Source organism: Halichoerus grypus, chromosome 7 (assembly GCF_964656455.1).
Source record: "Halichoerus grypus chromosome 7, mHalGry1.hap1.1, whole genome shotgun sequence".
In the NCBI taxonomy this organism is placed as follows: Eukaryota; Metazoa; Chordata; class Mammalia; order Carnivora; family Phocidae; genus Halichoerus; species Halichoerus grypus.
The window spans coordinates 39,839,314-39,864,757 of NC_135718.1; the positions used below are offsets into that span (position 1 = coordinate 39,839,314).

The 25,444-nt window shown below is 46.0% G+C and overlaps 1 protein-coding gene across 7 annotated transcripts in view; it reads left to right on the forward strand.

Annotated features, from left to right (window-relative positions):
* Positions 1-25,444, forward strand: part of VSTM4 (V-set and transmembrane domain containing 4) — a 99,850-nt gene that overhangs the window by 39,007 nt on the left and 35,399 nt on the right. For all 7 annotated transcript variants that reach the window (XR_013449712.1, XM_036103139.2, XM_078077455.1 and 4 more), the window contains one exon: positions 7,651-7,684. Coding sequence is in view for 6 of the 7 variants with exons in the window: in XM_036103139.2 (XP_035959032.1) it covers positions 7,651-7,684 (34 nt within the window). In the remaining variant the exon portion in view is untranslated. The remainder of the gene's footprint in view (positions 1-7,650; positions 7,685-25,444) is intronic.

The window sequence follows — 25,444 nt, forward strand, 5'->3', positions numbered from 1 at the left end:
TTGCCCCCCCTTCAGGAGAATAGCGAGGAAGGCGCAGGCCCGTCATCTGGTCCACTCTCCTTGGAATTTGGCTTTTGACAAATTCCCAACAGATGGGGGACAAATGTGTTTGTTTCCCAGCTGCTTTGCTCCCAACTGTTGGAGTTTGGAAGCCACATAAGCAGTCTCCAAGCCTGTTTTGCCCCAAAGGCACCTCTGCCTGGGTTCAGGAGCATGGCAGGGAAGTGTGCCTTGAGCTGCAGGCTCTGTTAGTTCGTAGGCAGGGTGGGGGAATCAAAGCAAAGGAGTTAGTTCAGGAGACATCCATCTCCTGCAGAGCCAATGAGGCCAACTGAGACACATACTCCAGGCCTCACACAGAGCCGCTGAGAACCCAGATCCCAGTCGCCCTTGTCTCTCCTGGAGCGGGCCCAGACAGACTCGTGTGCACCTGCACACAGTGTCGCAAAGCCCGGCTGAGCTTTCAAGAGCTTCGCCGGGACACCTGCTGCGGGCCACACTGCTCACTGGCTCCTCCACGTTCTTGTGTAATCCTCACTGCCAGTCTGGAATGACAGTCCCTATTGCTCCCGTTTGCAAGAGGACGCAGCTGAGGAGCTTGAGAAAGTCCTGAAACGGGCATGCCAGAGCCCAAGCCCAGCCTGATTCGGAGGAAATGCCATCTGGGAGCCAGCCTTGCCGAGGAATTTTCCTTCAGCCTTCCATGGTGGTTGCTGCCAAGGTCCTTCCCAAACAGCAAGCATAGCTCCTGCAGCCCCTAGGGAGCTTGGCTTTATTCCAGCAGGCTGGCATTCTGTAGCCCAGGCCGGGCAGGTCCTGCCCCATGGGGTGCTAGCAGCCAGGCACCCCCCAGCCACCACAGGGCTGGGGACAGAGGACTGTGCGTGATGGGCCTGGGGTTACCCCTCACCTGGACCCTGGAGCCTCTGCACAGCGCTGCCCGAACCTTAAGGAGCTGGGAAACCTGCTCAAACGAAGATTCTGATTCAGTACGTCTCATGAGATCATGGTGGGGCCACCACTGTTGGTGTGAGGCCACACTTTGAGTAGCAGCAAGGCCTTACAGCCGGTTCTTCTGAACTCTCTCCTACTCTGTACCCGTCTTTGTTATAACAAATATTTTGAAAGGATCCCATTACTATCTTGAAATGAAACTCAGAGATGAGATATGCTTCCTGTACCCACAAAAATACAATCAGGCCCAGACCCCCTTGTTATATGGACATTTTCTGGGTTTTCTATGTCACTATGTGTGGGTTGGGCCTTCTGCATCCTGGCCACATGGAGGAAAGCCAAGCTCTCTTGCCTATGTAAGAACCACAGAGCATCCAGGTCTGTAGGCTGCTCACATACACATGGAAAGCGGAGGAGAGCCCCACACCTGCTCTCCCGCTCCTTCAGCAGGATCTGTCTTCAAAGAGGATATCGGAGTAGCCGTCCCCATTCCCGAAGTGATCCCCTGGAGGGTGCTTGAGGTAAACAAAGCCCAGCCCGGAAGCTGGGGGGCCAGGGGCCAGCGTCCTTCTCTCTCTTCATCCCCGCTGCTCTGCCCTCACCCGGCCTCGCTCTGCCTTGTTTTCCTGGGGTGCTCATTATTCACGTGAGCTGGAGTTAATTGCGCCCATGTGTTACTTGCTTTCCACTTTCTCCTGAGCTGGGAGTCTTCGTCCTGGCTCTTCGTGCCAGGGTGCCTGGAACTTTGTCCCGGGGCCTCTGCGGCTCTGAGTCACCCTGGAAACACCAGTCCTGGTGGCCCAGGACCAACGCCTGAGTTATACCTCAAGCACACTGCTTTCCAGTGGCCTTTACTTGTTTGGGAATGAGTCCAGACTCACTGTTTTGAGGGGACCCCAGCAATCCCCCAACCTTCCCTGTCTGAGCTCTTACGAGGGCAGTTTGAAGGCACACTAGAACTAGACAGAAGGAGAGGGGCTTAGCCCCTTTGTCGCTACTCTCTGTGTCTGTGATGTCGCAGTCTAGCTTGCACTTGCTGTGCTAGAACCCTCACACTGGAGCCAGGGCTTCCTAGAGCTTGCTAGGCCCCCGTGTTCCCCTGCTGCAGGCTCTGTTGAGTTTTTCCCCTGTTCTCTATGCTTCCCCACGGCGATGGGGCCAAAAAGCCTATGATCTTTACTCCCAGAGGTATAAGGAAGAAGGAGTCTTTCACAGCCATACTCCGTGCAGGGAGGAGGCTCAAAGCATGGAGTGGGGTGGCTGTGGATGAGGAGCAGAGGGGCAACCCTGGGCCTTGGGGAAGTTGATGGGCTCACCTGCCTGGTGTCACAGACACTTGGACAATCCCTAGCATGAGCTCTCCACACCACACACTTCTGAGATGCAGACTTGGTCTTCAGAACGTGTGGGAAGGTTGGCTGGCTCTCGTGGGCCCACTGCCGCCTTGGGAAGTGGGCCCACCCTCCCTGTGCCGGTGCTTGTCAGCCTCCCCAGGAGCGTAGTGCGGAGAGCACGGGACCCAGAGCTTGGATTCAAGCTCCTTTACTTACAGAGTGGGTCTTTTCCGGCCCCGAGTAAACGCCCTGCGTCCCCAAGTGTCCTCACTATAAAATGGGGTTAAGAGTTTCTCTTACTCGTACAGCTACTGGGGATGCTTTTCCCAGTGTGGTGTGCTGGTCCTTGGTGTGGGCAGTTCCAGGGAGCACCTCCTCCCGGGTGCAGCTCACTTTCCAAACCACATCCTTCCATCACGGTCATGGTGACTGCGGGATCAGCCATCCCGGCAGCGAGGGCAAGCAGAGCTCCCCCACGCACTGTCCCCAGTAGAGATACACTGCAAGCCACATATGTCATTGGACATTTTTGTAGTAGTCACATTAACAGGGTAAAAAGGTAAAAAAAAACCAATCTCTTTTATTTAACTCACTGTATCTAAAATAGCATTTCAACAAGTATCAATAGAGAGATTCTGAATGAGACATTTTACATTCTTTTGTTAAATCCAGCATGATTTCATGCTTCCAGCACGTCTCATTTGGGACTAGGTGTATTTTGAGTGCCAGCCTGGGGCCCACGACTTCCATATAGGACGAGTCTCTAGACACACAACTTTATGTGCTGCTGCTTTCCACCAGTGCTTTTCGTGTGGCCATGAAATGACTCACTGTAGCAAGAGAACAGGCGATAGGAAACCCCATTCTCCTCAGCTTACCACTTGGTGACCCGGAGAAACGGCTTCACCTGTCCTGGTGTCGGCGCCAGCCCGGAAGCACCATCAAGGCAGGGCTGCTTCCTGGAGGGCCTGGGGTTCTGGATGTGACATGACGGGAGCCCAGTTCTGTGTAAAGGGAAGGGCTGACGGGAAGTGGGGCACACCCCTGGTCTTATCTCTCCCCCCCAGGGAAGTGCCAATGGTCCTTTTCCAGGCCGCTGGGCTCCCTGCGGGGGCCGGGGCTGGGGGGGGGGCGGGGGAGGCCGGGAGAGCACAGTGCTCAGTCGTTCTGGCTCCTTCTGCAAACGCACGGGACCTTTTGCAGGGGCTGTCGCAGTGTTGGCACAGTGTGGGAGACGCTTGGGGAACAGAGCAGAAATATCCATGGGTCCTATCTCAGGGTCTCTGCAAGGCCTGGGGTCTGGAGAGGGTGCAGGCAAATTAGGGGAAAGACTGGGGAGGGTCAGCTATACCTTGAGGCCCCGGTACTGCTCCGGGGCCTGAGAGGATGGGGGAGCATGGCTACCTCCGCTCCAAGTCACCCGTCTGGGGGTGGTCGTGGTGACAGAGACAGGCCCAGATGGAGATGACACAGTCTTCAGCCTGGACAGGTCGTCTGGGAGATTTGGCCATGAGTTGGGGGCTGAGAGCAGTGTCGCCCCGGCCGAGGAGGCAGAGAAAGGGTAGCCTCAGGGCCTGGAGGTGAGAAAAGCAGTCCTTCCTTTTAGTCTTCAAAGTCCTAAAGATCCTAAGATCACCAATGAAAAAGAACTGTGTCCTGAGTTGTCCTTTCTGTGCAGTACGGTTGCCTCGTGTGGAGCCAGGAGCCTCTGGGTCAAGTATGCTGGGTGGGAGGTCATGGCTCACGATGGAGACTGGCTCCAGGAGCCCCCTTTTTATTGGCTTCCTTCTTTTCCTGGTCTCACTTCGCCCCTCTCCAGTGGATTTGCTGGGCTCGAGTCCCATACAGACTCTTTGTACTGAAATGCTTGTCTTACAGGCTCTGCTTCTCGAGCAGCCCTAGCCCTGGAGTCAGCACTGATTAAGTTACATATATTTAAAGGTGACTCTGGGCAAGGGTTATTTCTCAGATGCACGTAAGTCTTAATGTTTGGTATGCAGGATTACTTTTGGTTCCCTGGGCAGTCCCTCTCATTAACGGGACATCGGCCCTGTGTTTACCAGTCTGAGACCTTATAAACATCGGTCAGCACGTGTTGGCTGAGGTGCTTATGTTGTGCCCGGCACTGACCATCCTCCCTGGGCTCTGGTCTTTCTGAGTCAGCCCCCTCCCCTATGGCCAACTATTATGAGTCCCCCGGGCCTGCCCTCCTGCTCCCTGGCTTCCTGATCTCCAGGCTGCTCACCTCACTGCCCCTGGACTGGATTTCCCAAAATACAGGTCAGTGCATGGATTCCCTAGGACTCTAGCCCCAGCTCTGCCCTGCCCAGCTGTGGCACAGTGGGCCATCCGTTTCTCCTGAGACTTATTCTCTTCGTCTATAGGAGCTCTAATACCAGCCGCCCAGTATCTCTGAGAATGGTAAGGGGTAGTTACAAGAGGGCTCTGGAGTCAGGCTGCCCAGTTTTGTCCCTTCCTAGGTGTGTTAGTTTGCTTGGGCTGCCGTAGTAAAGCTTCTAGGTGGCTGTCCCCTCCCTGTGTCTTCACCTGGTCTTTCCTCTGCACTTGTCTGTTTCCTAATTTTTTCTTAGAAGGACATCAGTCATGTTGGATTAGGGCCCACCCCAGTGACCTCATCTTAACTGAATCACCTGTTTAAAGGCCTCATCTCCAACTAATTCACATTCTGAGGTGTTAGGTTTTAGGTCTTCAACATAAGAGGGACACAGCTCAGCCCATAACACCGCTGTGTGACCTTAGTCAAGGTCATTAATCTCTCTGTGCCTCAGTGCCCTCCACCGTAGAATTAGGGGCAATGACAAAGTTTTTGCGAAGATTGAATTCAAATGCAAAGTTGTGGTCTTCAAACGTTTTTGCTGGAATAGCACCTAAAAGCATTTCAAAAACTACGCACCCTTGAACATTTTTTGTTGATGTCTAAACTTTTTCATCATAAATGTAAATTGTTGCAAAGGAGGTAATTTCCAGGGCATCACAAATATTGACATCTTAAAATGAAATGGTTAAATCTCTTTTACATCTAAATGTCATGAATTTAGTAATACCTCTCTTTATTTAAAAAGACTCTATGAACATGCTTTAGCTGTTAGAAATTATATATCATTCCTTTTTCTCCTTGAACTTTTATCTTCAATCTACTTCCCCCACCAAATTTTATCCCACTTTAATACAATTTTTTTGTTTACACTTCTCTGTAAAAATAATGTGTGTACAAGTTTAAATTAAGAAATTTTAAATTTCCTTATTCCATAAGTTTCTAGGTATTCCATTTTTTTTCTGTATTGAGTTATTAATAGTGCACAATTAGTAAGATTTGGAAAATGAATATAAAACTAATCAAAACTCCATAGATATTATCAGTTTGGATAATCAGTCATAAGAAGAACATGTTATTGGAAATGTATTTTTATTAAAATAAATTTTTATTTTACTTCGTATACCCTTGCATGAACCTGCTTCATAACAGAATTCAGCATCATTTCTATTCCTACTTTTTAAAGTATGGAATTGATGCTGAATTCTATTACTAAGAATAGAAATGATGCTGAATTCTCTTATGAAGCAGATTCATGCAAGGGTATATGATCTATCATTGAAAATGATTTTTAATACTTGACCAGCTGACAACTGGATTAGGTCATTATTTAATCCTTGTCGAAAGCAAAATATTGGAAACCTCTCTGCTGGTGAAAGGTTTAGTTGCCCAGTCATTAGTCATTTGCTTTCTCAACACTGGCCCCAACATTTCAAATCATTTCTCATTCAGTGCCTCCTGTTTTTTAGCTCCATAGTATAAGTCAGGATGGGCAAGAGGTGTGCCTCGATTTTGTGGAGAGAAACAGTGATATGATGGAGAAGGGAGGGAAAAGGATACAGCTAGAGCTCAAGCATGTTCTGGGAGAATGAATTCTGAGGAAAGAACACCATGCTAGGTGAGGATCTAGAAACTGATTTCCTTAAAACTGCCCTTCCTAGGAGTGCCCACTGGTTTGCAAACCCCAGACAAATGATCACTGATTTATTTAATAAGCCTAGAGTTAGGCCAGGAACATATGAAGTGTTCAGTAAATACTAATTATGGTTTTATTATTGCTACATCTGTAAATTATCCAGCACAGAGTAGGTGCTTAGTAAACAGGATGCAAAAAGAGTTTATGCACTAATAAGGGGTTGTAACAGGTAAACCTAAAAAGCCCTCTCTACAGCTGAGACTGTCATGCTGGTCTGGAACCTACCCTGGTCACCTGCAGGACAGATCACTGCAAATGTAGTAGATTAAAACAACAATGATTTTATTTGCTCACAATTCTGTAGGTCAGCGATTTCAGCTGGGCTTAGCTGAGCATTTCTTCTGGTCTTCGCTGGAGTCGCTCCTGGAGCTGCAGCCTGCTGGTGGATCAGCTGGGGCCTGGCTGCTTTGGGGCCTCACTGGGATGACTTGCTTCTGTTCGATGTGGTCTCATCTCCCAGTAGGCTAGCCAGGCTTCTTTATGCGGTAGCAGAAGAGTTCCCTGCAATGAGAGAAAGAGCAAATGAGCAAACCTCAGAGCACAGGGACCTGTTATGCCTTTGCTTGTGACATATTGGTTATTGTTTCATTGGCCAAAGCACATCTGGTGGCCAAGCCCAGTGTGGGGGTGGAGTTTCACAGGGCTGTAGATAGACACAGGGAGGTGTGATTCATTGGGGCCATTGATGTAATGATCCACGACCTAACTCCGCGGCCCATGGCTTTACTTCTATTTGAAGTGAACTCAGTTGTGAGCTTAGATTGGATACCTATTAGGATAACTGCCTAGGTATTCTTATTTTTCCTCTGCTGCTAGAATCTGTTTTTTTTTTTTAATGAGACCTACTGTGGAGGATGTCTTGCTCTAAGACTGTTTTTCCAAGGGCCCCCCTGGAAGAGCGTTGATCAGAGAACAAAAAGCCAGTTTACAGAGAGGAGCATCTAAGTGGAAACAGGTTATCCCCAAAGTCTTTCTCATGAATAAGGCAGAGCTTTGAAGTTGGGTGACTGTTACTCCAGGACCTTCCAGGTTAGAACCCACCTTAACCTGGCTTGGAAAAAAAAATGACTGTTTTGGGTTATCAAACTAGGAGGTCTGGGGTGTATGGTTTCATGCCTGGCTCAATCTAGGTGTAGAATATTATCGAGTCAATGTGGCGTCTGTGCTATGGTTCTGCAGTACTCATCCAAGGAGAAGTATGAAAGCCCCAAGAAGAGGCTTGTACCAACATCTGAACAACGCCTGGGCACCTACATTTCCCGGGGATTCCTGGAGCATATATATTTAGAGTAACATTTATTTACCATCTTCTATTTCTTTTCTTTTTACAGCGAGACATTATTTGGTGAAATGTCCTCAGAACAGGTAGGAATATTTTCTTTCTTTTTTCAAATGAAACTCTTTGATATTTTACTTTCTATTGATATTACCAAGAAATTGGCTAAATTTGTATCTTTACTTAAGGGTCTGCAAATTAGTCTGCAGATTGGCCTAAAAACATGTGTTCTTCATGCACTTGCATGTTTCTAGATTCCAGACTCTGGTTATCACCCCCAGAGGGTCCAGAGAAAATATGGCTCATGCTGGTTCGGAGGACTCTTTCCCCTGTTTAGGAAGAAGCTAGCAGCTGGACTGAAGCACTTTGATGCCTTCTGACCACAGATCCTCTTAATTCCCTTCCACCAGTGCCTGCTTGCCCTATGCCCTGCTCTGCAGAATGTGGCCATTAGAAATATATGTGCTGAGATGCTAGCCTTCTAGCTGGTGGAACACACCTCACAGATAACATAACAGTTATAGTAGATATTGCAAACTCAGAGTTTAGAAATTTGAGACTTCTGGTTCAGACACAATGGCATAGGTCAGTTTTTCCCTGCTCTTCCCTGCTAAGCACAACCATAAACCCTGAAAATAACGTCAGAGACAACCAAAGGAGGACTCTGAAAGGTGGTAAGAAGAAAATGATGAAAGACAAAGAAAAAAAGTCTTAAAAGCAACCAGAGAGGAACAATGCATTACTTACAGGGAACACAAATTTGAATGACAGTGTAGTTTTCCTTTGAATCGATGGAAGGCAGAAAGAAGTGGCACATTTTCTTTTTTAAAAGATTTTATTTATTTATTTATTTTAGAGAGAGAGTGAAGGAGAGAGATAGTGCATGAGCAGGGTGGAGGGTGGAGGGGCAGAGGGAGAGAGAGAATCGCAAGCAGACTCCTTGCTAAGCGCAGAGCCTGATGAGAGGCTTGATCTCACGACTCTGAGATCATGAGCTGAGCTGAAATTAAGAGTTGGGCACTTAACTGACTGAGCCACCAGGCAGCCCAAGAAGTGGCACATTTTCAAATATTGAAAGAGAAGAACTGTCAACTATAAATTCTATATCCAGCAAAACTGTCCTTTAGGAATAAAGGGGCAATAAAGACATTCTCAGATGTAGGGAAACTGAATGAATTTGTCACTATCAGGCCTACTTTAAAAGAAAGGCTAAAATAAATTCTTGAAATAGAAGAAAAAGACTTGATACATTAGGAAGGAAGAAGGAACAGTAGCGCAGAAATATGGGTCCATAAGTAAGCTCTTCTTTTCCTCATGAGTTTTAAAAATAATATTTTATAATCGAAACAAAAATTACAAAACCATCTGATACTCAGGAAGAGCATTAAGATATTTAGAAGTGGGGAGGGGAAAGTTACCTAAATAGGAGTGAGCTTTTTACACTTCATTGAAAGTGAGAGAAATTTGGTAAGTCACACATTTATTTATCATGCTCAAAGCAACCATTAAAGTGACTATGAAAAAATGCACTCAAAAACAGTATAGAAAAATAAAGCTAGAATCCTAAAATGTGTTCCAGTAAATTAAAGAAACAGAGGAATGATAACCACAGGAAATAAACAGAAGACAGATAATAAAATGGCAGACTTCATTGCTAACATACTGTTTGTCTTACATAGTTTAAAACTTAAACAGTTTAAATATATCAGTCCAATGATAGAGATTGACAGAGTGGATTTAAAAAAAACACAACCCACCTACATGCTCTTTACAAGAAATTCACTTCAAACACAGTGACTTAGGTAGGTTGAAATAAAAGGATAGAAAAACTTATACCACATAAACAATACCAAAACAAATCAGGAGTGGGTATACTAATAATATGATAAAATAGACTTCAGAGCAGAGAAACTTACTAGAAACAAAGACAGACATTAGATAATGATGAGAGGATCAATCCACCAGGAAGACAAATATCCTAAATGTATACACACCAAACAGAAGAACCACAAAGTTACATAAAGCAAAAACCAAAAGAGCTGAAAGAAGAAATGGATAAATCCACAGTTACAGTTGGCAGCTCTAGCAACCCCTCTCAGCAACCAGTAGACCTTCTAGACGGAAATTAGCAAGGGTGTTGAAGATCTAAACACCACAATCAACCAACAGGACCAAATTGATACATATCGAACACTTGGACCACCAACAGCAGAACATTTGTATTTCCAGCCCCCACAGAACATTCACCATAAGATCTAGTCTATCTTAGACCAAATGTTGGGCTTTAAAACAAACCTCAACAAATTTAAAGCAATAGAAATCATACAAACATGTGGAAATGAAACAACACACTTTAAAAATAATACATGGATCAAAGAGGAAGTCTCAAAGGAAATAAAAAAATACAGAGAATTGACCAAAAATGAGAATAAACATAACAAAACATGTGGGATGCATCTAAAGCAGTGCAGAGGGGAGATACATGGCATTAAATGCTTACATAAGAAATTAGGAAAGCCCTCAAATCAACAATCGGGAAGTCTCACCTCAGGAAATTAGGAAAAGAGCAAAATAAACCTAAAGCAGACAGAAGGAATGAAATGATAAAGATCAAAGCATAAACTGATGAAATTGAAAATAGCAAGACAATAGAGAAAAATCAATGAATCAAAATCTGGTTCTTGGGAGACTGCTGGGAGAAAATGTGTAAAGTGTACCCGGGATCTCTGCTTTATTTCTTATGACTGTATGTGAATCTACAATTACCTTCATAAAAACTTAAGTTAAATGTGAATTTGGATGTCCCTGGCAGATCCTGTTTTCAGCCCCAGTAGCCCCTATACCTGGCTGCTTTGTGTTGCTGCTGCTGAATTTGGGATCCAGAGGAACCCTGTTACTAAAATCAAAATGCAAACTTCTTTTATTGAGAGTTTACGCTCCACCAGATCGTCGTCTAGAGTAGTCCAACGGTGAAGAAAAGAGACGGAAATCCCTGCTTTGTGGAACTTGCCAGGCAGTGAGTGCAAACGCATGTGTCCCTGAGAGATGTCTGACTATAGCCAACTGAGGACATCATCAAGTCCTCTCCCCAAAAAAACCAACTATAAAATTGAACAAAATCCACAAAAATAACTATTCTAGCACTCTGGAAAGGCCAAAGGTATGTACTAAACTGAGAGGCTTTTATACTTGAAAAACTGCTGAGCTGCTGCTGACCACGGTGGAATTCGGTGGGGTTTTGGCCTCCAGTTGCTCTGATACTCTTCCTGCTTGCTTGGTGAGCTTCTTTCAGGGCAGGGGGTGCTGTGAGGACCCCCAGATGCTCTGTTGTGATAGAAAGGGGTGCCTGTGACTCAGAGCAGTGTGCCGTGCTCATGTTTAGCAGCAGTGTCAACAGAGGTGACCTTCTCAGGGGGATTGAGCAGGGAGGCCCAACAGCTCCACTAGCCTGAGCTTTTGGTCACAGCTGGGGCAAGTGCGTTTCTAGCTGACGCAACACACATGTGCGGTGGGGAATGGAGAGCCCCCAAAGGAAGAGAATAATACCGTGCAAAAAGTAACAATAAGAGAGATGGTAGCTAAATTAATATCAGATAAGAGATAAGATATAATTTAAGACAAGAAATATGACTAGAGACCAAGAAGGAAATTACAAATTGTGAAGGGTCAACACACCAGGAAGATACAACAATTATAAATGTATATGGGCCTAACAACAGAAAGAAGAAAATACACGAAGAAAAACAAAATTGAATAGCTGGAGACTGCAATGGTCCACTCTCAGTAATTGATAGAATACTAAACAGAAAATCAACAGGGGCACAGAAGATCAAGCAATTTGATTTGACATAGAATACTCTACCCAATGACCACACACCATACTTGTCAAGTGCACTGAATATCCTCCAGGACAGACCGTATAGCTAGGCCACAAAACAAATCCGTATAAATTTACAAATTTTATGTATGTAAGAAATCATACAAAGTTTGTTCTCTGAGCAATAGAATTAAATAGAAATTAATGACAGAAAGAAATCTGGGAGATTTCCAAACGTTTTGAAATTTAAAACAACACACTTCTAAATAATACAAAGAAGAAATTACAAGAGAAATTAGAAAATATTTTGAGGGGCGCCTGGGTGGCTCAGTCGTTAAACGTCTGCCTTCGGCTCAGGTCATGATCCCAGGGTCCTGGGATCAAGCCCCACGTCGGGCTCCCTGCTCAGCGGGAAGCCTGCTTCTCCCTCTCCCACTCCCCCTGCTTGTGTTCCTGCTTTCACTATCTCTCTCTCTGTCAAATAAGTAAATAAAATCTTAAAAAAAAAAAAAGAAAATATTTTGAATTAAATACAAGTGAAAACAAAACACATCAAAACTCATAAGATGCTGCTAAAGCAGTGCTTAAAGAAAAAATTATGGCTTTAAATGCCCTATATTAGACAAGAAGAAAGACCTCAAATCAATAACCTAAGCTTTCACCATAAGTAACTAGAAAAAGAAGAGCAAGTGAAATCCACAGTAAGCAGAAGAAAGGATATAATAAAGATTAGAACAGAAATCGATGACATGGAAAACACACACACACATGCACGGAGAAAAATCAATAAAACCAGTTGGTTCTTTAAAAAGATCAATAGAATTGACAGATCTTAAGTTAGACTATACATGAAAATAAAAAAGAGAAAAAGCCAATTACCAAATCAGGAAGCAAAAAAGAAATCACTGGGGCACTGGGGTGGCTCAGTCGATTAAGCATTTGGCTCTTGAGCTCAGCTCAGGTCTTAATCTCAGGGTCATGAGTTCAAGCCCTGCGTTGAGCTCTGTGCTGGGTGTGGAGCCTACTTAAAAGAAAAAAAAAAGGGGAATCACTACAGACTCAACAAAAGTTAAAAGGATTATAGGAAAATATTATGAACACATTGATTCTAACAAATTAGACAACATAGATAAAATGGAAAAATTCCTAGAAAGACACAAATCACCAAAATGGATTTAAAAACAAAGCTATAAAGTGAATAAACCTGTAATAAGTCGAGAAATTGAATTGCTAGCTAAAATCTTTCCAACTGAAATGGGCCCAGGCCCACATTACTTTACTGGTGAAATATATCAAGAATTAAAGGAAAAAATAATACCAGGCCTTCAAAAATTATTTTAAAATTTGAGAAAGCATGATCTTTTCAACAAATAATGCTGGGATAAAATACATAAAGAACTCTTACAACTCAATAATAAGATGACAAATAACACAATTAAAACTGGACAAAAAAGATTTGAATAGATAGGTCCCTAAAGAAGATATACAAATGGCTAACAAGTTCATGAAAATATGTTCATTAGTCATTAAGAAGTGCAAATAAAACCACAGTATGATCCTACTATACACCTGCTGCAATGGTGATAAAAAGACAATGTCAAGTGTTGGTGAGGATGTGGAGAAACTAGAACCCTGTTTGTTGCAGGTGGGGATTTAAACGGGTGTAGCTGCTTTGGAAATCAATTTGGTAGTATCTTAAAACATTAAACATAAACTTAACCATATGACCCAGAAAATCTGCCCAAGAGAAATGAAAACATATGTCCACGCAAAGACATACATACTGTTGTTCACAGCTTCTTTCTTCATAATAACCAGAAGCTGGAAACAATCTAAATATAGCCAACAACTGGTGAATGGATAAACACCATTTAGAAGTCCACTCGATAAAATACAGTTTGCTAATAAAAAGGAACAAACTGCTGATACATTCGTACATTCTGCACATGGATGAACCTCAGAAACATTATGCTAAACGAACTAAACCAGATGCAAAAAATTACATATGGTATGATACCATCTATTTGGAATGTCCAGAAAAGGTAAATTCATAGGACCAGAAAATAATTGCTTAGGGCTGAGGTGGGAGAAGGAATTAACTATAAATAGGCAAGAGGGAACTTTTGGGGTAATAGAAATGTTCCAAAAGTAGATTGTAGTGATGGTTGCACCATTTTATAAATCTACCAAAAAAAAAATTTTTTTTTTTTAATTTTATTTATTTATTTGACAGAGAGAGACACAGTGAGAGAGGGAACACAAGCAGGGGGAGTGGGAGAGGGAGAAGCAGGCTTCCCGCGGAGCAGGGAGCCCGATGCGGGGCTCTATCCCAGGATTCTGGGATCATGACCTGAGCCGAAGGCAGACACTTAACGACTGAGCCACCCAGGCGCCCCTATAAATCTACCAAAAATTATTGAATTGTATACTTAAGATCAATGAATTTTATGGTGACTGAATTATCTCTCCATAAAGGTGCTTGTTTCTTTTTAAAAGCATGTGCTCCACAAGGCCCTCAGGACTGGCATTTCAGATGGGGGGGGTGGGTTATGGCTGGGGAGCTCAGAGGCTGTGAGGGGCCAGCCTGCCAGTGCTTCTGAGGATTTGCTTGCTTTGTGGGCTCCTGTCTGGCTTTTCATTGTTAGCAAGCAGTGCCAGGCCTTTGGGCTCCTGCCTGCCCCTCCTAAGTCTTACCCTCGGGTTGCCCCTATTCTGAGCTGGTGCTAAGGCTGGAAGTACAGTTAGGGTGTTCCCCAGCCTGTGGGCAGGAGAGTTTGGTCTTCCCCAGGCCTGGGCTACCTCCTAGATATCAGGGATGACCACAGAGGCCCACTCAGATGCTGCCCCTCTTCCAGCTGGTGCTCTTAGCGAGTCTGTTTGAGTGCCCGAGTCAAGCTGTCTCCATTGGCATGTCTCTTGTTGGACCAGCCCACAGATCAACCTCTGGAAAGCTCACCTTTACTCCACTGCCCCCCAGGACCATGCAGAGGAACTCTGCTGACTTGTATTCATCTTCTTGATCAGAGCCTCAGGCCAATTTGATTTCATGCAGCCCAGATTCCCTGCCACAGTGCCTCGCTAGTGAACTGGTCAGTCCTTGCCTTCCAGCTGGTTCTGGCCAGCTCTGTGCTCTGCCTCCTGTCCCCATCATGCCAGGGGACTCCCAGATCCCAGCTCCATCTGTGCTCTGGCAGTGGGCGGCTGGGCCCGTAGAGTCTCCAGCTATTATCAGCATCAATGTTCTTCTCGTCCTCTGACCACTTCCTCCTTAGGGAGAATGGGCAGAGAGCTCAGGGCCAGGGCAGGGTGCCAGGAACGGAAACCCTCAGGCAGGGGAGGGTCCCTCAGGACGAGGCCATGCTGGTGTTGAGGCTGCGGTCACCAAGAGAAGGCCTGCCGAGTGACTGGGGCAGAACCTGGAGACCCTAGGGGTTTCAATGACTTGTTGCGAGAAGTTCATACAGAAGGAAAACGAGTCTCATCTTGAATGTGTGTCGTTCCCGAAGTCGGAAGTTGCCATCTCCTGGGAGGGGTGGCACTGACTTTGGGGCTGGGAGAGGCTGTTCCTTTCCCATGGCTAAGTGCTCTTCCGGAGCAGAAGGCTGGGCCAGAGGGAGCCTCTTAAGGTTCTGCAAGATTTTAAATGTGCCTTCCCCAGGGAAGACAGCTCCCTGAAAGCAGCTCAGTGGGTAAGCATGAAACTGCTCCTAAAGGTCCCAGAAAGTCAAATTTCAAATGAAATGCCACCAGTTGCATAGAGATGTGGTGTGTCCCCACACCATGACACCTCTTCCATGGATCCAGATACCTTCTTTCTTGTAGGTCAAGTTCAAGAAGGTTGCCAAGAAGATGGACATGGGTACCAAAAAGGCAATTCCTAATCAGTAGATTTCTTGACCTGTTGCTTGACTTCTTATTACGGGTTTGAGATAATAAAGTATTTGCAAATGGGAGAAATTGAAGTGGGCAGTATGTTCCCTGTGCCAACAACAGTTACAAGACCGAAGTAATCCAAGCTTTCTTCATGTTTTCTGGCGCAGGGGCACAGACTATTTATATGTTGGATAAATTATAGGCACAGGGTTACTGTGGTTTGTGAGCTTCGTTTAAAGCATTTTCTAGTTTTTTCTGAACCATCAGAGATTTTTTTTTTTTTAAACATACCCCTCCAGTCGAAGTATGGGATTTAATTAATAATTGATTTGTTCGGGATCTTAGCGTGAAGGCAGAGATGATTTCAGAGAGAGTGTAAACATATCAGCTCTAACTTGCTTCATTTTCATAATATTGCAGAGTGGTGGTATTACAGAATTTGTTTCTTCTGTGAAAGGTAATCTGCTTTCTGCCCCAGAAAGATTCTGGGGCCAGCCTGCCTCGGTTCAAATCTGGACTCTGACACTGATTGATGTATGCCTTTGGTTAGCTGTTCGACGTCTCTGAGGAAACGGGGACAAAGGTAGCCCTAGCACGCAGTGGTGTTGGGAGGATTGAATGAGTTAGTCCGTATAAAGTGCTTCCAATGGTGAGCTCTATGCAAGTGGTTCTGTTATTACTCAGTCATACTTACGAGTGATTCATCTATGCAGGACTTCTTGTAAGGCCCGTAGGGCAAGGATGAAATAACACACAGCCCACGCCCTTGAGGTCGGCGTCAAATGGAAGAACTAGAGAAGCAAAACCATGGCAGCACCCATGTGGTACCCACGCAGCTGATGCGGGCACCCAGAGGGGGCGCTGCTAACCCCATCTTCCGGGCCGGTGGGTGGTAGGGAAAGCTTCCTGGAGATGAAATTTGGGCCAAGTATTGAAGAAGGGGTAAGAGCGTTCCAGAAGAGGGTTGGGGGAGCGCAGCGCACAGAAGTGGGGAGACGGCTACAGCAGGTGGGAGGCTGGGGGTCTGGCGGCACTTGGTCCACAGGAGTGAGGTGCCCTGGAGATTCAGGGCAGAGCATCAGGGAGAAGAGCCTTAGCGGGTGGCAGGGCCAGAGGCCAGGGGATGGGCACGGGGCTAAGCATTGCCACACACCATCTTCATTCCTCACCACAGCCCCATGAGTGGGTGCTGTGATTGTCCCATTCTACAGATGAAAACTGATGCACAAAGCGTGTGGATGGTGGTGAGGTCTTTGCTGGGCAGAGATGGAGCCGTGAGGGATGCCAGCCCGGGAAGCTCAGGCTTGCTTGTGAGTGCTTCAGTGCTGTCAGTCGCACAGATGAACAAGGAGGAGACGCTACAGAAAGTCAGGGCAGTGGGAGGAGAAGTGGGAAGGGTACGGCCACAGATGCTGGCCATGGCTGCAGCTGCCCTCCCTCCCCTTGACTTTGAAAGGTCAATGCGCTCTGGTCACAGGCATCCATTTGTGAATGCTTCCAACCCTTGCTGTCGTTGGGTTGGTTTTAGCCCACATACATGCTAAACGCCATCCCCTCTGGCCACGTTCACCCGAGCATGGAAGGTGGCGAGTGCAGGGATAGCAGGTGCGGGCGTTATGTCTCCTGGCCCCCGTCCTGCGTCTCTGACATCCTTGCTGTGCCTCTCATCCTCACCCCTTCTCCTGCCTCAGCTCTCAGGCTCAGTGCCCTTCTGTAGCCCTCAGGCAGAGGCAGGCATGAGGAGAGCCGGCCTGTGAGTGGGAGCCTGGTTGTTATTCCTCGAGTAACTTAAGGAACATTCCACCTGGATTTGGTGTCAGCTGGAGCCATGCCACCTGGCAGCTTGGTGACCTTGGGCCACTTGGCTTCTCTGGGAATTTTTCACCCTCCACAAAATGGGTACAAGTTTGCCTCTGTCCCTATTGCTCAGGGTCGCTTTGAGGATTGAATGAGCTATCAGGGGCTGTGGGCTAATTCCTCATAATTACTCACCATGCGCCCCCGCACCTCCACTTCTGAACACTTTATGGGATTTATTTCGAATCCTCATAAAACCCTGCAAGGCACAAATTAGTCTCCCCAGACTAAGAACAGGAGTAAAACTGCCCACTCTTAGATAAATAGCTAGTCCTCTGGACTGTTTAAGGACCTTTTGATTCCAGGTGGCAGAAAAGCTAGTGCAGTTGCTATTACCCCGGAAGGGACTTGGCTGGCTCATGTAACTAGGGATGCTGCGGTGGGTGGGCCTCAGGGAAGCTCTGTCTAGGAGACACAGTGTCATTAGAGTGGTGGCCTCCATTCCCAGCCTGTCTCTGGGCAGTGCTGCCTCAAGGACTGGCATGTCCTCAGGCCAGGCTGGCTCCCCTTGGGAAGAGAAAGGTGGTAGCAGGTGCATTCCCTTCTGGCCTAATGAAGGAGTTGTCTCCCTTCCTGACAGCAAACCCAATCGCACCTTAGTGTTAGGGGACCAGCCTGAACCGAGCACGGTGGCCAGAGGATGGCTGGGGTCAATCCCACCCAAACACATACCCTCAGCCCTAGGGATACAGGTGATAGATGCAGGGCACATACCCCCAGTGACCTCTCTCTGCCATTATTCTTTCAACCCAAGACGAGAACACTGCATGGAACCAATATATATTAATTAAGTGCCTCCTGATCTTCCCAGTCTGTATTCAGAGATTTTAAATTCACAGACAAAACCAGTGGCCTGGCAAAGCATCTGCTCAGTCTTCACAAAGCTGGCAGGGAGTGGCGAGGAAGAGCTTTAACAAAGAGGCCCCCGCAGAACCTCTCGGGTTGTGTGAAGCATTTATGGTAAAAGGCCATGGAGGCTGTGGCCGGGGAGACGCCTTGGCAGCTCTCTCACAAAGGAGCAGTTTCCTCTGATGTTGCTTGGAATGTGCACACAAAGACGTGGTAGGATGGAAGCAGCAGAAAGTAATGCACCGTGACCACCAAGGGTCTGCCGGGCTCGGCTAGGGGCACCAGTTGGGCTCGAGTTGCAGAGAACTCTGTCATGTCTGGCTCCCTATTCAAGGACTCTGAGAGGAGATTCCAGAGTAATGATGAGAATAATACTGGTAAGATAATAGTAGGTGAGACCTCTTACATGCTCACTGCATACCAGACACGGTTCTATGTTCTTGGCATGTCAAGGGAGTCACGGGAGTGGGGCCCTTCATCCATCTTGAGAGGGGAGTTCTCCAACTTCTAAGCAGCTCTAGCCCATGTGGTCTCCATTGGCCTCGAGTAGTCCAGTGGCAGGGGAGGCCCACAGAGCATGTCCGGAAGCCTAGAGCGAGATGTCAGGAAGTTTGCCCCATTGCATAAGTCATGGGCCTTTCTAAGTGACAGCCAACCTGGGGCTGGGGGGCTGTAATCACACTTCTCCCCACAGCTTTTTGAGATATAATTGACCGTAACTGGTGATGACGGTGAGTTGCCACCATCGTTGTTGAGACCAGTGTTCCTCCTTCAAGACTGCACACTTGACGTTGCAGGGCACAGGGTTACGGGGTGCTGAGTGTGCTGCAGGAAATCTTGGAGAAGGGAGCTCAGAGCTGGTTGGCAAGGAGCTCATGGTCCTCTGGGGACCCGAATCGGGCATCGTCTATGTCAAAACTGAGCTATGGGGGCCGGAGGAAAGGAAGCGTGGGGACATTTCTGCAGATGCAATAGGCAACTAAAGCAATGATGTTTTCGAAGATGGCATGGAGCAAGAAGGGCTCGGGAGGAGATGGCTCCAAGAAGCAGGCCCGGGGGTGGGGGGGGGGTGTCGGCAGGACCACAACCAGTGCCATTCCCCAGGGGCTTTCCGGGCTGGGTTCGTTTGACTGACAAACAACACTTGGCATCTCTGGCCATCCCAGTTCAAACCGCAACAAATCCCTTTGCTTTGCGGCATGGGACAGACAGCTGTGTGCCCAGGGACGAGGGTGCCGGCTCATTAGATGGAAACGAGATTAAACAGACCTCAAGGAAGGATTTTGATTCGTAGTTCCTGTGTTGAGGCACAAAGATTGCCCTGGACCAAAGGAAACACTTGGCATGTGGGGGGTGAGGGTTGGATGTACTAAAGCTCCTCGGCACGAGTGGTTAGCCGCCCCTCTCGTATTATCCCAGGGAGAGGCGGGGCATTAGGACGGTCACTGATGGTTGGATGAGGACTTCTATGCCACAGGCACTGTGCTTCCATATGAGGGCGCTTTGATCTCATATTTAGTTATGGAGGCAAGATGTGGCTGGGTCTATGAGTCTTAGTTATAATTGTGTTCTTTAGGGGGGGTATCAGTTCTATTTGTGCTGTTTTATTGTTTGTTTTTTTTTCTACTCCCAAACACTCTTAGCTATAGAGGTGCCAAATTTCCACATGGCCAGCCTACCCCCTCCCACCTCCATTTTGACAGCTGACATCACTTATTCCAGATAGTTCCAGGTACGAGAACATGCTCCCCTCCTCCTCTGCCCAATCTTGGGCCACCAGCCCCAGCTCCTGCCTCCAAGTGCCCAGCACTCAGGTTGGCCCCTCTTCCCCCGACCCAGGCAGGGCTTTAGCAGCTGTAACAGTCCCAGATTTAGTACAGACTTACATGCAGTGGAATGCTGATCTCGCCTTTTAGTACCTTCTCTTTAGGGAGCTAAATGCCCAGAGCAGCCATTATGTATCTGGCTTGATCTACCCTCTTCCTGTCCTAGTTTTCTTATTCTCTGTTGTCTGGGCTGGACCCAGAGTCCTTGCTTCAGGGCCAAGGAGACAGGCCAACCTGGATCAGATCCCACATCTCCTGCCTGAACTTCTCTGAGGCTTCATTTTCCCCATCTGGGAGGGTCCAAGACTCTGGATATCACACACTTCTCACAGTGCCTTGCATAGGATAGGGGCAGATGGAGCTCTTATTAATTTAAGTCCGGCAAAATACAGTTGCTCACAATGTGCTCAATACCTAGCAAAATCCAGGTTGCCTGCTTCATCTGGTGTCCTGGGGTAGCTCTCCATTGCTCAGGGGTGCAGCCTCTTCCTCCTCCTTACCCACCGGCTGTGTGTTCTGCTGCTTCCTAGATGACACCACTGTCTCTGGGGCAGTAGGAGGACATGCTGTACCATCTCGGGCGGAAAGATTTTCTGGTCGAACTTTAAGTTGTAACTTGCAGCCCTCCCCTCAGGGCCACGACATGGTGTCAGGAGATACCCAAGGGGCAGCATTGTTCTCCCCGAGGCACAGCATGAAACCTCCCCCGCTGCACCCACACACCAGAGAGTTGGGTCAGTGCTACCGAGCCACTTCGTGCACCTCGTCCAATTTAGGCTCCACTAGCCCATCTCACTCTCATTATAACCCTGTGCGATAAATGGCAAGTGTACGTCTCCGCATTTTACAGATTGGGGGATGAGGCCCAGGAAGCGAGTGCCTTGCCCAGGGTCACCCCTCTAATCAGAGCGGAACCTGCTTTAGTGCAGACCCAATCCCCTTGTCCAGTGCCCGTTCACTAGATGCGACCACATGTGGCGCAGAGCAGAGGTGCCCAGCGCTTGTGGGAGGGAGACGCCCATGGGGGTAGCCGGGTCAGAACCTTATACCTGTCACACGCGCGTGCCAGCCACACGGCCCTGCTTGGAGCCAGAAAGACAGCCCTGTTTTCCACAGGGAAACCACAGAGAGACCTCCGTCTCTCATTTAGACGGAGTTTCCGGCCTGTTCTCTATCTTTTTGGGTTTGACTGGCTCCAGCAATGCTCACTCCCTTGTGTCAGAGACAAAACACAGTCCTGTTCCAATCTCAGATATAGAATAACTTTCTGGTAAGTGAATCATAATGTGGAGTTTCTTTGTCAAAAATTTCTGCCAGTCTTGCTGGCTCAGTGGGAGACATAGTATTCTGCGAGCAAAATCATCTGTCATGTCGTGGGGGGTGACTCATTGTATATGAAGTCTCATTGTTGAAGTATGAATTAGAGCTAAATTTAGTTTAGTGCAGTTTTGCTGTTCTGAAGGAAAACGGTGATGACAAAGCAGATCTTTTTCAGCTTACTGAACGCCCTGGGCCTGAAAGCACGCATTTATACAAATGATGTCCCCAAACTTTCATTTTATATTAAAGAGCTAAAGAACTAAGCCCAAGAAAAGAGAAGAGGAAGGGGAAATCTTTGATTCTGCAGGGTGTGAGGTGCAGCCGGGGAGGACGATCCAAGCTCTGAGGCAACAGACAAAAAGAAAACACTGAATGATTTTAGCAAAAAAAACAAGTCACTGTGCATTTAACAAGAAACCACAATTCAAAGGGAATTGGGGGAAATGTTTGCAATAAATATGTCAGACCGATGTGAAAGGTGCATGCAAACCTGTAGGAAAAACTCAGGACCCTAATAGATGATAGCAGATGTCCATACGTCATTCGTAAAAGGGGAAACACGATTAGACACATGCTGGAAATGCTCATTCTCACTGGCAGTCAGAGAAATGCAAGTAAAAGGGAGATCACAGTTTTATTCATCAAGCGAGTAATTTTTTTAAGCTGATAAACCTGGTGTTGAATTTAGGCTGAAGACAGAGATACCCTCGTCCACAGTGGCTGTGAGGTAGTACTAACTTGTTGGAGATCATTTGGACAGTGGGGATTAGACACCCTTTAAAATGGTCCTCCCCCATGAACTAGTAATCCCAGCTCTAAGACTCTCACCTAAAACAAAAGTCCAAGAGTGGGAAACTATGATGCACAAATACATTTATGGCAATATTACTCAGGTATCAATATTACTTAGATGTCAGGGATTGGCTGAGAAAACCGTGGCATAGCTTCTCACCGGAATAGTATGAGGATGTAACAATATGGAAAAGAGAGATTAGGCAAAAAGAAGGGCACGAAATTATAAATATGTTATTAAAAAAAATACAATGTATAAAAATCAAGGAAGGGTTGAAACTTAATGTCTGCATGAAAGCTTGCACATGGATAAACACTGCTGGCAGTGTTATTCATAATGGCCCAAACTTGGAAGCAGCCAACATATTCTACAGTAAAGGAATGCATAAAAAAGCTGTGGTACATTCAGACAGTGGAGTATCATTCAGGGCTAAAAAGACATGAGCTATCAAGCCATGAAAAGACTTGGAGGAAACTTTATTTTTTTTTCTTTTTCTTTTTTTTTTATTATGTTATGTTAATCACCGTACATTACATCATTATTTTTTGATGTAGTGTTCCATGATTCATTGTTTGCATATAACACCCAGTGCTCCATGCAGAACGTGCCCTCTTTAATACCCATCACCAGGCTAACCCATCCTCCCACCCCCCTCCCCTCTAGAAACCTCAGTTTGTTTCTCAGAGTCCATAGTTTCTCATGGTTCGTCTCCCCTTGGAGGAAACTTTAAATACTAAGTGAAAGAAGCTGCTACCTAGTGTATGATTGCACCTATATAAGATTCCCGAGAAGGCAAAACTATGGAGACGGTAAATAGATTCGTGGTTGCCAAGGGTTGGGGGGCAGGAGGGATGAATGGGTGGAGCACAGAGGTTTTGGGGGCAGTTCAGCTATTCGGTCTGATACTACACGGTGGATACATTATGTATTTGTCCAAACCCATGGAACTCACCCAAAGGGAGCCCTAATGTAAATTATGGACTTTGGGTGCTAATGATGTCTTGATGTAGGTTCATCAGTTATAACAAACGTCCCACCATGGCGGGGGACGTTGATGATGGGAGAGGTTGCACATATGGTGGGGGGGTGGGGGGGGGCATATGAAAAATCTCTGTACCTTTTGCTCCATTTTGCTGTGAACCTAAAACTTCTCTAAAAAAAAATGAAGTCCATTAAAAAAATTAAACAAGAAAGAGGAAAAAGACTGGAAATATTTAAATAGGCTGTGTTTTGGTTAGGCTAGACTTATTTATTTTCCTTTTTCTCCATGCCTGTAATTACCATTTGAAAACATGAACGTGCATTAATTTATAATGGAAAGAAAAAAATAAACACTTAAAGAGTTTAAAGCTATGAGATGAAGCTGTACTTGCAGTTGTGTATTTAAGCAATTCTGAGAGTTTTTGATCCCTTGTTTCTTCTTAGTGGTCAGTGTTTTGTAAACGCACATTCCTTTGGGCTATTTGTGAGTTTACACAATTGACCCTGTACTCTAAACCTATGGCCAGTTGGAGTTTCAGTTCCCAGTAAAAATAAGCCATCTTTGGGGACTCTCAGCACAATCTGTATTCTTGGAATTTTTCCCACAATGCGTGAGTCAGTCTTTGTTAATTTTAAAAACCCTAGGACTCTAGGGCCGCCTGGGTGGCTCAGTCGTTAAGTGTCTGCCTTCGGCTCAGGTCATGATCCCAGGGTCCTGGGATCAAGCCCCGCATCGGGCTCCCTGCTCCGCAGGAAGCTTGCTTCTCCCTCTCCCATTCCCCCTGCTTGTGTTCTCTCTCTCACTGTCTCTTTCTGTCAAATAAATAAAATCTTAAACAAAACAAAACAAAACCCTAGGACTCTGTTAGAATAGCCTACCTTCTCTTAAGTGTATGCAGATATTTATTTGTGTTTAATTTACTGTTTTGCAATGATTATGTTTTTTTAATGATTATACAATCACATGGTTTAAAAATTAAAATTAAAAAGTTAAATAATTGGGGCACCTGGGTGGCTCAGTCAATTAAGCGTCTGCCTTTGGCTCAGATCATGATCCCAGCATCCTGGGATCTAGTCCCACGTTGGGCTCCCTGATCAGCAAGAGCCTGCTTCTCCATCTCCTGCTCCCCCTGCTTGTGCTCTCTCTCTCTTTCTGTCAAATAAATAAAATCTTTAAAAAGAAGGTTAAATAATTGACTAAAAATATATATAGTGATAATTCTTCCTGCCTGGTCTCCCATCTGCTTACTTCCTCAGCACCCCCATTTTAAGGAACCACTATTTTATTTTATTTTTTAAATTTTATTTATTTATTTATTTATTTATTTATTTATTTATTTATTATTTGAGAGAGAGTGAGCGAGCAGGCAAATGGGGGGAGGGGCAGGGGAAGAGGGAGAGGCAGAGAATCCCAAGCAGACTCTGTGCTGAGTGTAGAGCTGGACGTGGACTCCATCTCATGACCCTGAGATCATGACCTCAGCTGAAACCAAGAGTTGGACGCTTAACCGACTGAGCCACCCAGGTGCCCCAGGAACCACTATTTTAAAATTCTTTTGACTGCTTCCAGAATTTCTTTATGCATGTATATGCAAACACTAATATATATTTTTATTTTTCCCTATTTTTATACAAAAAGGGGCACATTTTATACATTGTCTAACACCAGCTTTTCCACTTAGCAATGTATCTTTCCTCATCAGCACATAAATAGCTTCTTACTCCTCTTTGCAGCTACAGAGAACCGCACATGTGTATTTGTAGACTCACCATCATTTCCTTAACCAGTCCCCTGCTGATGGACAATTGGGTTCTTTCTGATCCATTGCTATCAACAACAGCACCATAAGGACGACTCTTACATGTGCATTTCATACACGTACAAGGATATCTACAGAATAAATCCCCGGAAGTGAAATTGCCGGGTCAGAGTATAAGCCTCTATAGCTCTGATTGCCAAGTTACTCTGATTGCCAGGTTATTCTGATTGCCAAGTTACTCTCCTTCGGGAAGGGTTTACACTCATACCAGCCGTACTTCTGAGTGCCCAATTCTCTACATCCTTGGCAAAAGAGTGCTTTGCTTCCAGTGTGATTATTGTCATTCTGATGTGTGGAGAAAGGAAGTGCAGTGTGTTTTAATTTGGCTTCCTTTCGTGAAGGAGCCTTAGCGTGTTTTCATAGGTAAGAGGCTTTCCTCTCATGTGATAACTGCTTACTGCCTTCCTTCATTTTGATTATTAGGCAGTTGGTCATAGTCTTACGGATTTCTAGAAATTCTTTATGTATTAGGGAGATAACCTCTCTTGGTAACTGCACCTACCTGGCTGGAACATGTGTCTCAGGACAAGAGATTCTGAAAGGGGCCTTTGCTGGAGCCAATATGACGCATTTGAGTTAAGAGTGATAGCCGTTCAAGGAAGCGCGTGGACTCCAGCCCACATGAAGCATCAAGGTTTCCCATCAAGCCGGTCTGTGTTTGTAACTTTTGTCACTTAACGCCTTTACATCCTGGTTTTCTTACCTGCAATATA